The sequence below is a fragment of the Netta rufina genome (assembly GCF_964035555.1).
Source record: "Netta rufina genome assembly, chromosome: 5".
NCBI lineage: Eukaryota > Metazoa > Chordata > Aves > Anseriformes > Anatidae > Netta > Netta rufina.
Window position 1 is genome coordinate 56,316,314 of NC_140128.1, and position 12,947 is coordinate 56,329,260.

A 12,947-nucleotide genomic window follows, 5' to 3' on the forward strand; every position below is an offset into this window, starting at 1 on the left:
GGTTTAGTTTAGTTTTCAGAAATCAGCTAAATTTAAGGTCAATAATCCTATTATAATCTCTCTGACTTCCTTTAACTGATACTATATGTAAAGATGTATTTGTCCTACAGGAAGAAAAAAGCCAGCCCGCTATGTTATCTGGTTTGATAAGAAAGGTTTAGTCATATGCAAATACAAAGGTGATTTAACGAGTGTAACAAGAAGTCACCAAAAGAGAGAGGGAGCCTGCAGTCAGCAGCCACTCCTGCAGCCCCTCAGTTCAGCAGCACCGGGCAGGAGCACAGGGCTCCTCTGTGCCCCCACTGGGGGCTGCAGGGGGCTCCTTTGTTCCCCCATGGGGTTAAGGGCAGCTGCGAAACTGGCTTCTGTGCCTGGTGCTCCCTTCCAGTTCGTTAAGAGCAAAGGGCCTGGGCTCCAGGAGAGCCAGGAGGAGGGACAGGTCCCAGCCAGTGCATCAGGTGCCAAGAGCGTGGGCTCAGCACTGACACATGCTTGGTTTTGTGCGAATTCTCTGCACAGGAATAAAAACTCCAGGACTCCCATTTACCTGGGTCAGCAGGAGGACAAGGGATCTTGGCTTTTGGGGAAGCCACCGAAGGAGGCTATGGGCAGGACGATCTGTGCTGCACCCTGTGTGGATGCTCCTCAGGTCCAGCCTTGGCCAGCAGACACTGGAAGAAGACCCCTGGGCTCAATGCAAAACACAGGGCAGGGTTTGACCACAGTTCCTTAGGAGCACCTCTGCAGCATGGGACCATAAGTCTGCTGTGGCCAGGGGCATGGGATGCTGCTGCAAAGCCCAGGCTGTGACCATGGGGCTGGACACTTTTGCTTCCCTCCCTCTGGGCAGGGAGGATTTCTGTTCTGTGTGTTGTGCCCAGCCCAAATTCCTGAGCTCGGGTACAGAGGAGCAGCTGGGGGTGACTAACTCCAGTGAGACTTTTGCCAAGAGTGAGTAGGTTCTGAGTTGCAGGCACTGATGACAAATCTTAGAAACTCTAGCCTATACTTTGGCAGGAAGATTTTTGTTTGTTTGTTTTTGTTTTATGGCCCTTTTTATTACTTCTTAGCTGTACAGTGTGTTCTCAGAGGGTATATTTGCAGCTTCACGTTTTTCGATCATGACCATCACCAGCTGGGCACTTGGCCAAGAACTTCTTTCCCCTCGGCAAAAGGGTTTCTCCAGAGCTCTCTAGAAGTGTGTTAGGATTTTCTGTGACCATACACAGCTAACTCCATCACCCCTTCCAATCCATACTCAACACAGCTTTTAATGCTGTGATTTGAGTGCCCCTGCCCAAAAAGTCCCACCCATCACCTTGCCCTGGGGGAACTGTTTGAGATACCTTGAATATCTCATCCCACCACTCTTGGTATCCATCCCAAAGGCAGGTTTAGGCCCATAATATCATGCCCTCAATGCCTACTGCAAATTAATAAGCCAACTATTTGACATGAGGGCTAGAAACCCCAGTGATGGAGTTGGTGATGGAAGGCAAGATTTTCCTATCATCCCTTCAATCCACCCAGTGCTGGGTTTGGGGGGCCAAACAGCCACCAGGTTATTCTGATCTCCATGCAGGCTCAGCAGCCTAAGGAAGCAGAGATGCTGGTGACATGACAGGGAGAGGAGGTAGTTTTGGTGGCTGGCCTCAGGGCACAGAGGCCAGCCCCAGGTTTATCCTCTCTCTGTGGGTCCAGTCTGGGAGCAACTGATCCTTAAAATGATTGCATTCAGCTTTGAAAAAGACTTGCGTTGTATAACTAACTAAAATCATTGCGTATCTGAAAAATGAGGATCCTGCCTCAAACATAAAGTTGGGTTAATTTGGCTTGGCTTTGGTAGTTCTCTGTGCTGAATCAGCTCCTCACCCTCCTTGCTGCTAACGGCGTGGCTGAGACAGACCATGGGAGACGGACCTTGGAAAGATGTGCTGTATCTCCTAAAAGATGCACTGCTGTTTTGATAGCCTCCTGCTGCAGTCTCTCTGCGTGCAACCTGTTGGGCTCGCACATTATCACACACAAGCACTGCATTTTGCAAACATATTTGCGATTACAGCAGACAGGAAGAGATTAAGTGAGTGCTGTAAAATTAACCTCTGCATCATTCAAAAGAAACAAAAGCAAAAAATAACATGGCAATCGGATGCTGTTAAAAGCAGGATATGCTCAAAATGGCCTCTACGTCCCATTACAAATACTTAGAAACTGCAGTCTTTCCACTGCAGTGAGATTTTTAAGTGGTTTAATGGACATAAGGAGTTCAGAGCTGATAATGCCACTTCCAACCTTATCCTTTCACTGCATGAAAACAGGTAGTAGCTATTGACTGGTGTAAATTGGCTACTTTTAAAGCTGTATTTGCTGGCTTAGATGTGCTAAGAGTCTCTTTACAGAGTTTTCAGGGCCTGAATGTAATGTGTGTTTTTAAGGAGGACATATATTTAGTTTCTTCAACAGAGGACTGGTTCCAGTGTGTGCCTGGCATGCTGGAGAGCTGGCCAAGGAGCAGGGACCTTCTGTGGTTATGTTTAACATCCTGAGCCCTAGGAGAAAAAAAATGGGGCTGCCACAGGGTGGTGGGCAGTCTAAATCAACCTCTCACTTTGTCTTTTCTTTCCCTTTCAGGACAAGCTTTTCATGATGTCAATCAAAAAGGAAGGTGCCCACAAGAAATGGGCTGCCCTGAAGGAGAAACTCGGGCCCCAGGAGACCGACCAGTCGGAGGCCAACCTGGAAAATGCGGAGCCAGAGCTGTGCATCCGTCTCCTGCAAATGCCGTCAGTGGTGAACTACTCCGGGCTGAAGAAGCGGCTGGAGAACAGCGATGATGCTTGGATGGTCCAGTTCCTGGAGCTGTGTGGGCTGGACCTCCTCCTGGAGGCCCTGGACAGGCTGTCTGGGAGAGGGGTGGCCAGGATTTCTGATGCCTTGCTTCAGCTCACCTGCATTAACTGTGTGCGAGCGGTCATGAACTCCCACAAAGGCATTGAGTACATCGTGAGCAATGAGGGCTACGTCAGAAAACTCTTCCAAGGTGAGGAAATGTCTTCCTGCTTCACCCATCACATGCAGTGTGGAGGGGGGCTTTGCTGGTGCTTGTCCTCCTGTCCTGCACCAGGCTTCTTGGCAGTTGTTGATTGCATCTGATGAGTGAAAGAGATCATTTTCCTTTTTAAAATAAGACTGCTCTGAAGTGACATTACCTTTGCCAATCAATGTCATTTAGCTGGGCTCGTTTCCACACCAATGTCCTCATAGTGCATTAAAAGGTGGGGATAAACTCTGCCTTAGATGTACATTGGCATAAGAAGTCCATGACCCAGCTTCTCAGCAGACATTTGCTATTTTAGTCTTTGTGAGGCCCAAGAGAAGGAGAGGAATAAAAAGCTTGGAGACTGGTAGCCTGTAGAGAGATGGGAGGGTGGAATGGTTTAGACTCAAGAGAGCCCATTCTCTGTGCTGCTTAGTCTTTTCCTTCTAGGAAGTGGCAGATAACTCCATTTGCTTTCTCCTGCCATTCACTTGGCTCCTCATTAGGTCAGAAACTCATTGGGGCATCTCCTAGGACTTGCTTGTAGAGCACTTAATGACAGTGGGGCTGGGAGTATAACTTCTGTGCTGCTCCGCGGAGCTGAGATCACAGCTGCGCCTGGAAACCTTTATTAATAGCTCTTCCAAATGCATTTAATCTGAAAGCTGGCTTGCTCCCCTCTACAGTCCTCTTTCTTTCCCTCAGCCCTGTATTTTCTTAACCAGCATGAAATACAGAACTGGCATTTTCGTACTGTGCAAGACAGGGGGACACCCTGGGCTTTTCAGCAGTCTAGCATCTTCATGCATTACAAGGGAAAATAAAATAATCTAATCCACTCCCTCCCACCTCCCAGGACTCACAAAGAGTGTAATGGAAGAAAAGGAAATACAAGAGGACTGGTGAGAACAATTGGTTTATTTGAAATGCAAATTGGGCGCTTCTGCACTAAAAATAAGACTCATTAATTGGGGAAAATGGTTTATCTGCTGTTCTAGAAAACACTCATAACTGAAAACTGGAAATAAAATGTGTGACTGCAAGTGCTGAGATCTTGGCTGCTGTTTTAGCACTTCCACTGGCACTAGGAGGAAGTGAACAGCTACAAGGAGCACCAAAATGACAATAGGGTACTTGAACTAGCATTTACTGTTCCAACTAGAGGTTACTACTACATACTGCTGTTGAGATCAGGCATCTGTAAATTGGGATATTTTTCTTCCCATCTTCCATCTATTGGCTGTGTTCCTTCAGTCTTTTTTCTACCACTGGCCACAAGCCACACAGCAGAAGACAGTGAGATTCAGAATACTACGGTGTTATTATAAAGTCTTTTTTTTTTTTTTTTTTCCTCCAGCACTTGACACAACTAATGTCATGGTGAAAAAGCAAGTATTTGAGCTCCTGGCTGCACTGTGCATTTACTCATCAGATGGCCACACTTTGGCTTTGGATGCCCTGGACCATTACAAGGCAAGTCTTGAGCTGCAGTAGGAGGTACTCTGCTCTGCTCTGACCCATGCAGGCAGGTCCATGTACCTCAGAAAAGGACTGGGAATGAATGTAATTTTGTATCATTTTGGTAAGAGAGGCAGGGATTCATGAGGTGAAATCTGGAGGAATTTTGGCCTGATCCCCAGAAGACCACAGGGCTGCTCGACAACTTCTCTCTAGGCAGATGACTTCCAACACAAAGTTATTTTTCAGCATGAAAAAAGCACTACCAGATTAGCAATTAGATAGTGCCACATCCATCAGTTTCACTGGCCACAAGCCTAGTTAGCAAAAAGCATAAAGGTATGCAGGAAGAGTCTCACAGACTTCTTCTGCTGACCTTACGCTGCTCAGTGATGGGAGTGCTGCTTTTACCTATATCTTCCTGTCTTGTACTCAGCAGCGTAAATTGAGAGAGGTTTTAAGATGCTAATTCTATTTGAGAGCCTGCATTAAAGAGGCAGACATTTCTGAACTGTCTGAGCAGAAATGTTGCTTGTGTTATTAACAGAGTGTGAAGAACCAGCAGTATCGATTCAGTGTCATAATGAATGAGCTCTCCAACACGGATAATGTGCCGTATATGGTGACACTGCTGAGTGCTATCAATGCCATCATACTGGGGAAAGAAGACCTAAGAACAAGAACACAAATACGAAATGAGTTCATAGGTAAGGATATTTGTTGCACCAAGTTTTTTCAGAAAAAAAAAAATCAGTTGCTAAGCACAGGGCAGTTTTATGGCTTTATTTTCAGGCGATCCATAAGGTGATTAAAGAGGGCTAGGGAGGAAAACTGCAAATATTAAAGCCAGACTTTTTTTTTTTTTCTGTCTGTTCTCTTTTCCCTTCAGTAACCTTTCTTTAGTCAAGAGAAAGGGACGTTGGGCTACACAGTTCATCTGACTTATTTTAGACATTTGATTTTGAGTGAGATGAATTGTGTCCCAGATGTGTCCCTCCGTAACTCTGGCTCACTCAGCTGCAGATGTGTGTGCTGCAGGCCTCTTCATTTGTCGAATGAACCTACCTGGTTTGGCAGATCCATCTTAAGATATTTTCACTTTTTATCACTGCAGAAAGTGTTTATGAGAATAACATTATATAAAGATCATAATAGATCAGTGCCAAGTAGGTCATAATGCCAATATATATATATTTTTTGTTCTCCCAGGGCTTCAGCTGTTGGATATTTTAGACAAGCTAAGGTAAGGATCACTGCTTAAATTTTCATTTACAAATGAGCTTTACAGCAACAGAGCTATGGAAACTGTGAAACGTACCCACGTGGAGTGGACCACACTGGTGTGTACCCATTACATGGGAACAAAGACATTAGGCCAATGATAAAGCTCTCTCATCAACCACAGCGTCGTGGGGACTGCTGTTCCAGGTGGCATTGGCAGAGGCTCTGGGCACAGATGGAGCACGGCTCAGAGCTGCATTTCAGACTGAACCTGAAGTGATGTTGTGGACTCACTGAGCATTTGCTGTCTTACTCTCTTACTGATGGTGTTTGTCCCAGAGCATCCAGCTAAAACATTTTTCTAATGTATATTTGGAAATACCTGTCTTCACAGGTATTAATTTTAAAATGATGTTCTGTCAGAAGCACCCAGGATAAATCCTAGAATGCTTATATATGAGTTGCAGTTATCCGTGTAATTGGAATTGCTCCATCTAAATCCTTTAACATGAGGGAAGAGAAGGCCTGTCGACACTGCCAACTAGCAAGAGTAGAGCTCCCACACTGAGTCTCTCAATAGTGCTGAAAAACTTGCCTTTAGGGTGTTGTATTTTTTTTTAATCAAGTTTTGAGCAGCATATAAGGAAGTTTTTCAAGCAGAATATCACTGGAATATTTTCAGTTTGTCTTACTTTAAAAAATAAAAGAAGGTGGCAGCCTGCTTTCAAAAATGTGTAAATGACACTCTGTTGTTATAGCTCCAAGGAGAAGTCCATACAAAGCATACCCTGGGCCAGATTATGCCATGAAAAGTCCTATTCATTTCCACATGTTGACTGTAGAAAGAGATACGTTCAGTTCAAGAGAGGATACACTGGTGGCATTTGATCCTTTATCAATAAGGTAGAGTTGGGTACTTTTCAGCGTGAACTGGCTGAGTGAGAAAGCCAAAGAGATAAAAGCCATTTAAGCAAAGATAATTATCTGAAAATCAGTGAGGAGCTCTCCAGTGAAAATGAGTGCTGTAATATTGCAGAGACATAGAGGAGGAGGATCTGCTTATCCAGTGTGATACATTTGAGGAGTTCAAGATAGAAGATGATGAGGAATTATTGAAGATATGTGATGGAATAAACATGAACGATCACCATGAGGTCTTTTCATCTCTCTTCAATAAAGTAAGTAGGCCCTCATGCGGGTTGCACAGCCATGCCATGGCAGAGTTAACAGACTTTGCTTCAAACCAGCCTGGTTCACAGCCTTGCTGTGATTGAAAGCCGCTATGTGTTCCAGGTGAGCCGCTCTCCAGTCTCCATCCAGCTGCTGTCCATTCTCCAGAGCTTGCTCCACTTGGAACCGTCTCATCACTCCAACCTCCTGCTGTGGGAGTCCTTGGATGCAGTAGTGAACAGAGCCCTTTTGCTTGCAAATGACAGTAAGGAAGACATACATCCAGCCTCGTAGTCAGTCTTTTTTTCCCCTTATCCCACCCAGTGCCTACAAAAGTCCTTCCCTGCAAAGGAAGCAGGGACAAAACTACACCAGCTGTATAGGGTCAAGTCATAATGTGAAGCCCCAGCCATGCAGATGCCAGCGAGAGCTGGCCATGTTTATCAGTGGGCTTGGGAGCCATCATCTTGCTGATGGTTAAATCCTGGTGTTGCATTGAGCTTCGGGTTGTGGGAGTCAGGGGGAATCTATTTTCATTGTCATCCTGCCACTGGTGCTGGCTAGCCTTGCTGGCAGGCATGCTCAAAGCAGTGTGTATGGGCCAGAATCATGGGAAGGAAATTGCCTGGAAGTTAAAAGTGCAATTGGGTAAAGTGACTCAAGAGAGTGGGTTTTGTAGCTCCAGGTCTGCTAACTGTGGGAGCTGAATAGCACGAACAAACCATGGGGCCCCATCCCCTTCTCTGACCCTGACCCATTTCTCTAGTCCAAGGAAACACAGTGGAAGAAGTCATTGAGAGGCTGTTATCTGTCAAGAAGCAACCAAACAAGCAAAAGAGAGCTGAAAACCGTCTTTCTGGGAATGCGAACAGAGGCATCCATACCGAAGTAGAACTAGAACCATGCGCAAGTGCAGTTCAGAGCCTGGTGGGATCAGCAAACCCCTCCAAGGCACCAGCACCTCCCTCAGGGCCTCCTGCCAATGAAGAGAAGATCTCATCCTGCCAGCTCTCAGCCTGCTCCGCTTTACCACAGACACCTAACCCGCCACCCAACGCTGCTCCTGCCCCACCACCTCCACCCCCACCACCTCCACCCCTGCCCTCTGGCATGGCAGCTGTGCCCCCCACATCCCCGATGATGAATACGCCTCCAGCCCCTCCACTCCCTGGCATCCCTCCTCCCCCAGTGTCCAACATGGGGGGCATTCCTCCACCTCCACCTCCATTGCCTGGCTTGGGTGGCATCCCTGCACCACCTCCATTGCCTGTCCTAGGGGGCATCCCTCCACCACCACCCCCACTGCCTGGTATGGGGGGCATCCCTCCTCCACCCCCATTGCCTGGTATGGGGGGCATCCCTCCACCACCACCATTGCCCTGCATAGGGGGCATCCCTCCTCCTCCACCATTGCCTGGCATGGGGGGCATTCCTCCTCCACCCCCATTGCCCGGCATGGGGGGCATCCCTCCACCACCACCACTGCCTGGCATGGGGGGCATCCCTCCACCGCCACCCCTCCTGCCCGGCATGGCAGGAGAACATATAGAAGCCGTCGTGGCCTCTCAATTCGGCTGCCCTCTTGGCTCAGCCAGGCCTCCCCGCAAGATGGTGAAGACGCCAACATTGAAGATGAAGAAGCTGAACTGGCAGAAGCTGCCCTCCAACGTGGTGAGAGGTGGGTGCTTCTGGCATAAAGGTACTGCTACTTTGTGGGTGATCCAAGGGAAAACCCACTATTTCTGAGGTTGTCAGATCTGGTTGACTCCATTTAGATACAGAACTTCCCTGATTTCCATTGCATCCCACCTTCAAAGCTTAAATAAATAAAAGCAGGATGAAGCCACTAATATATAAAAACCATTCCAACTAAATCAGTAGTTTTGAATAGCTTGTTTATAAATAAAATAATTTGAAATTAAAAGAAGGGGGGAGGATGAGAAGATTCCTCTAATACACCTTGGCATGCCTTATGCTTGAATTCTCAACAGGCTCTGATCTGGGTATATAAAAGTCATAAGTAAGAGTACAGGTCAGGATCAGTTCACAGTTCAAGAAGGACATTGAAAAAGTTGGAGAGACATGAGAAATATTGACTTGTTTCTTGATTTTTGGGTCACATTTCCCTCTCCTAATGGATCCAAAATGGAGCATGAAATGTGAGAAGCAGCAAGGACAGGTGAGGTCAGTTTTGGCCTAGTCAAGCAAGCCATCTGGTGCATGGAAGTTGGCATAGGTGAAGTCTAAATAAGGCACAGTTTTGATCACAAGGGCATTTAGTTGTTGGGATTATTTCAGTAAAGATTTCTACAGCCAAGTTCAGGTGATTTTTTTTTGAAAAAAAAGATGTTTAAGAAAGTGCAGTGGGGGTTAATTCAGGTAGGCCTATAGCCAGCATTAACACAGGGAGATGATTAAAGAACCAAAATATGTCTCTTGTTTCATTCACCTTCTGAGGAGTTTCCCATCTAGCAACTTACATTGACCCAAAAGCCCGAAGCTCTCAGCCGTCTCTGTAGCCAGTCTGAATACTTTGTGTTGTGTTTTTTTTTTACAGAAAGTCACTCAATGTGGGCTTCAGTCAGCAGCAGCAGCGAGGAAAGTATAGAGCCCAATTATACAAGCATAGAGCAGCTGTTTTGCTTTCCACAGCCAACCCCCAAGGAGAAAACGGCTGCCCCGGTGAAAGCAGAACCGAAGGAGGTGAGGGGGTCACTCGTTCTTTCGAGTAAAGATCACTGCAGACAGCTCACCTAATATGAGATATCTTCTTTTTCTTTAATGAAGATCACATTTTTGGACTCCAAGAAAAGTCTCAATTTGAACATATTTTTGAAGCAATTTAAATGGTAAGATATGGCCAATTTTCATGACAGTTGACAAAACTTTGAGCAGGTTTTGTGTAGTATTTGTAAGGTCCTCAAGAAATCTATTTTAGCAAATGTGTTTTTGTGGCCCGTGTTACTAAAATATCTGAATATTTCCCACTTTGCCATATACTCTCTTTAAAGTACCAGGTTTGGGAGTTTAGTTGAGTTTTTGCATACAACATTCCTGTAAGTTGGAAACAGCATTTGTGTCTCCTTGTTACAGGTAAAGTTATGGCATATACTCTTAGGGTGACTTAGGCTGTGGGACACCTCTAGAGGTCAAACTCTTCCTCAAAGCAGGGAAAGAAAATTAAGGGAAATTAGAATTTATTTTTTTTTAAGGTAGTCGCATACCCAGAAGTAGACATCTGAGTTGCCAGATTGACCTTTTTGGTCATTTGACTAGGGCCAAAAACAAAATTTGGGGCATAGTGAGGATTTGAACCTGGATCTACCAGGTCCCAATTCTGAGTTAATCACTGGGAAGTACCTTTCCTTTTGGATTACAGTGGCTCTCACTAGGGAAAGCACAGCCACTTACACGGGTATATGCCTCAGTAGCGTGTGATTGTGGAAGAAGAGCTTTGGGTGAATGCTTACTCTGCTTGTCCTCCTCCCTGCAGCTCCAATGAAGAGGTGGCTGCCATGGTCCAGAACGGGGACCGGACCAAGTTTGATGTTGAGGTCCTGAAGCAGTTGCTGAAGCTGCTGCCTGAAAAACATGAGGTCAGAAGGGAAAAGTGATACCCTTAATTCACAGAGCTGACTGGGCAGTGGAGTCCTACAGTTTTTGTTCTTTATTTCTCGTTAGATAGAAAACCTGAAGGCCTTCAAAGAAGAGAAAACAAAGCTAGCAAACGCAGATCAGTTTTATCTTCTCCTCCTTCAGATTCCCAGGTAAGGATGGTCATCATGAACTTCAAACCAATCCATTTTTGGTTTTTTCTATGGGAAATTTAAGTTTCTATATAGGAGTCTCACAGGCAGATATTAATGGATACAGCTGATGGATCCCCCCTTCTGCCCTAGCCATCCCTTCCCCCTTACCTTGGATGAAAGGCTATTGCTACATCAGCACCTTTTCTCCCTCTGAAGCAGCAGAATCTGGACCAGACCCAGGGTCAGAGCTGCCGAAGGAGGCCATGTAACTTACTGAAAGGCTCTTGGGAAGCCCAGTACAATGCCAGGAAGGGAGAACCCATATCTCATACCATGATCAGTCTTCCCATTGATGATCTCAGTGCATCAGCAGAAACTACATCCCCACATGGCCAAGGACAGGTTGCAGTGGAGAGTGGCAGCCCTCCACCACCCACCACAAGCACTGGTTTGATGTGGACGTGGTTGGCAGCATTGCAGGGTCGCCAGGCTTAGTGGTGATGTTGGAAGAGGGCTGCTGCATGGGCTAAGACTGTGGTGCCTTTCAGCTTCTAATCCATCTCCATCCCTAGCTACCAGCTGCGGATTGAATGTATGCTGATCTGTGAGGAGACCACCGTTGTGCTGGACATGATTCAGCCAAAAGCTGGAGCCATCCGGAGAGCCTGCGAAGGTAAATGACTTGGCCTCAATTCTGGCTCTTATTTAAGGCGATAAGCTGTAAAGTGAAGCTTGTCAGACCTTCCAGAGGGACTGAAATTAAACAGCAGAATTACAGCTAATTCATCAGCATTATTTGCCACATTAAGATCTCCACACAGCAGTTTTCTCTGCTTCCAGAAAAGCTTAACCCCAAACTTCCCGCAGAAAGTACCACTTCTGTATTTTTTCCCCTGCCTACAAACATAACCAGAAGAGAAAGTTTATTTTGTGTTCTTAGTTGCTGATGCCTAATTTTGTGAACATGTGGAGGAATTACGCAGTAGGTCTCTGCTTCCTGTGGGAGAAACCTCAGGTCCCACTCTGGGGAAAGCACTTCTCAGCGCTGTCAAGTGCCTCCTGTCCTAAAGAGCCAGTTCCTGCCGGGGGTTTCTCCAGCTGGAATTACAGCTGCCTGCTGTGATAAACTGAAGTTCCTCATAAAAAGTTTCTTCCTTGCAGTCCACTTGTCCTTTTAAAGCTGTTCCTGCCTCAGCGCTGAGTGCTTCAGAGAGCACACCACTGCAGCACCCTGTCACAAGGGCAAGGACAGGGACTGTACCCTTTATGCCCCGATAATCACCTCCACCATGCGAGACCAAGAACAGGGGGAGTGTGTCTGGCTTTTGCAGCTGGCAGATAGTTGCAGCCCTGTCAGAACTGGCTTCACTGCACAGCTGAATGGAGTCTGTAAGATTAAAATTACAGCCCACTTACCCTCACCCACACCAGGTTAAATCTGGGTACTTCCACAGAAGACAATGAGTGAGAAGAGTCTAGCTCCACATTATTTTCTATTAAGAACGAGAGACCAGATGTAAAGAAAGAAAGAAATATAGGTAAGCAAAAACTTATTGAGCCCAGCTAGTGCGACGGGTTCTATTTAGAATCAGCTTCTCTGTGGGATGGGCCTTTGGGCTGCACACCTGAAAAATTAGATTTGGTTTGAAGGAATTTAGGATCCCAGTGGTTATCCAATTTAGAAAATATTACGGTTTAAAAGAGGTTTTTGCTTAAAAGCCCTTTATGTTTTTCAGATCTTCTGAACAGTCATCGCCTGCCACTCTTCTGTCAACTGATTCTCAAAGTTGGAAACTTTCTGAACTACGTAAGGACTCGGTTTGGCTTGTCCTGCACCCAGTCATTAGAATATATGGATGATCTTCATATTTAGGGCTGTAATTTGGATGGACACAAGAGTTACATCTGCCTTCTTTTTATCTTGTAGGGAAGCCACACGGGTGACGCTGATGGGTTTAAAATCAGCACTTTACTCAAACTAACAGAAACCAAAGCCAACCAAACCCGCATTACGCTGCTCCACCATATTCTGGAGGTACCACTGCCAAATTCTGGGCAGCAGGGAAGGGGGAAGGCTTTTATTATGGGTGAACCATCTATCCTGCTCTAGTTTCAGTTAACATAACACGTTCTTACTCATATCCTCCTCAGCTAGCTGTGGTGTTGCAAGTTAAAAGTGTTGGTTCACTTAGGCTGGTGGAGGCTACTTGTGGGCACTACTTGGCTCTCAGGGAACTCCTTTTAAGAACTGTTGTCCTGCTTTCCTCCAGCATCTTTACCCACAATTGCTGGAACTTCCTTTTTTCATGTTT

At 46.1% G+C, this 12,947-nt stretch overlaps 1 protein-coding gene across 4 annotated transcripts in view; it reads left to right on the plus strand.

The window, feature by feature from the left end:
- Positions 1 to 12,947, plus strand: part of INF2 (inverted formin 2) — a 39,937-nt gene that overhangs the window by 14,355 nt on the left and 12,635 nt on the right. For all 4 annotated transcript variants that reach the window (XM_084288412.1, XM_084288414.1, XM_084288415.1 and 1 more), the window contains exons 2-15: positions 2,632 to 3,040; positions 4,395 to 4,510; positions 5,043 to 5,202; positions 5,705 to 5,738; positions 6,753 to 6,894; positions 7,010 to 7,151; positions 7,653 to 8,564; positions 9,444 to 9,589; positions 9,674 to 9,735; positions 10,380 to 10,482; positions 10,568 to 10,653; positions 11,208 to 11,308; positions 12,372 to 12,442; positions 12,563 to 12,670. In XM_084288412.1, coding sequence (XP_084144538.1) covers positions 2,644 to 3,040; positions 4,395 to 4,510; positions 5,043 to 5,202; positions 5,705 to 5,738; positions 6,753 to 6,894; positions 7,010 to 7,151; positions 7,653 to 8,564; positions 9,444 to 9,589; positions 9,674 to 9,735; positions 10,380 to 10,482; positions 10,568 to 10,653; positions 11,208 to 11,308; positions 12,372 to 12,442; positions 12,563 to 12,670 — 2,580 coding nt within the window. In that variant the 5' untranslated portion in view covers positions 2,632 to 2,643. The remainder of the gene's footprint in view (positions 1 to 2,631; positions 3,041 to 4,394; positions 4,511 to 5,042; positions 5,203 to 5,704; positions 5,739 to 6,752; positions 6,895 to 7,009; positions 7,152 to 7,652; positions 8,565 to 9,443; positions 9,590 to 9,673; positions 9,736 to 10,379; positions 10,483 to 10,567; positions 10,654 to 11,207; positions 11,309 to 12,371; positions 12,443 to 12,562; positions 12,671 to 12,947) is intronic.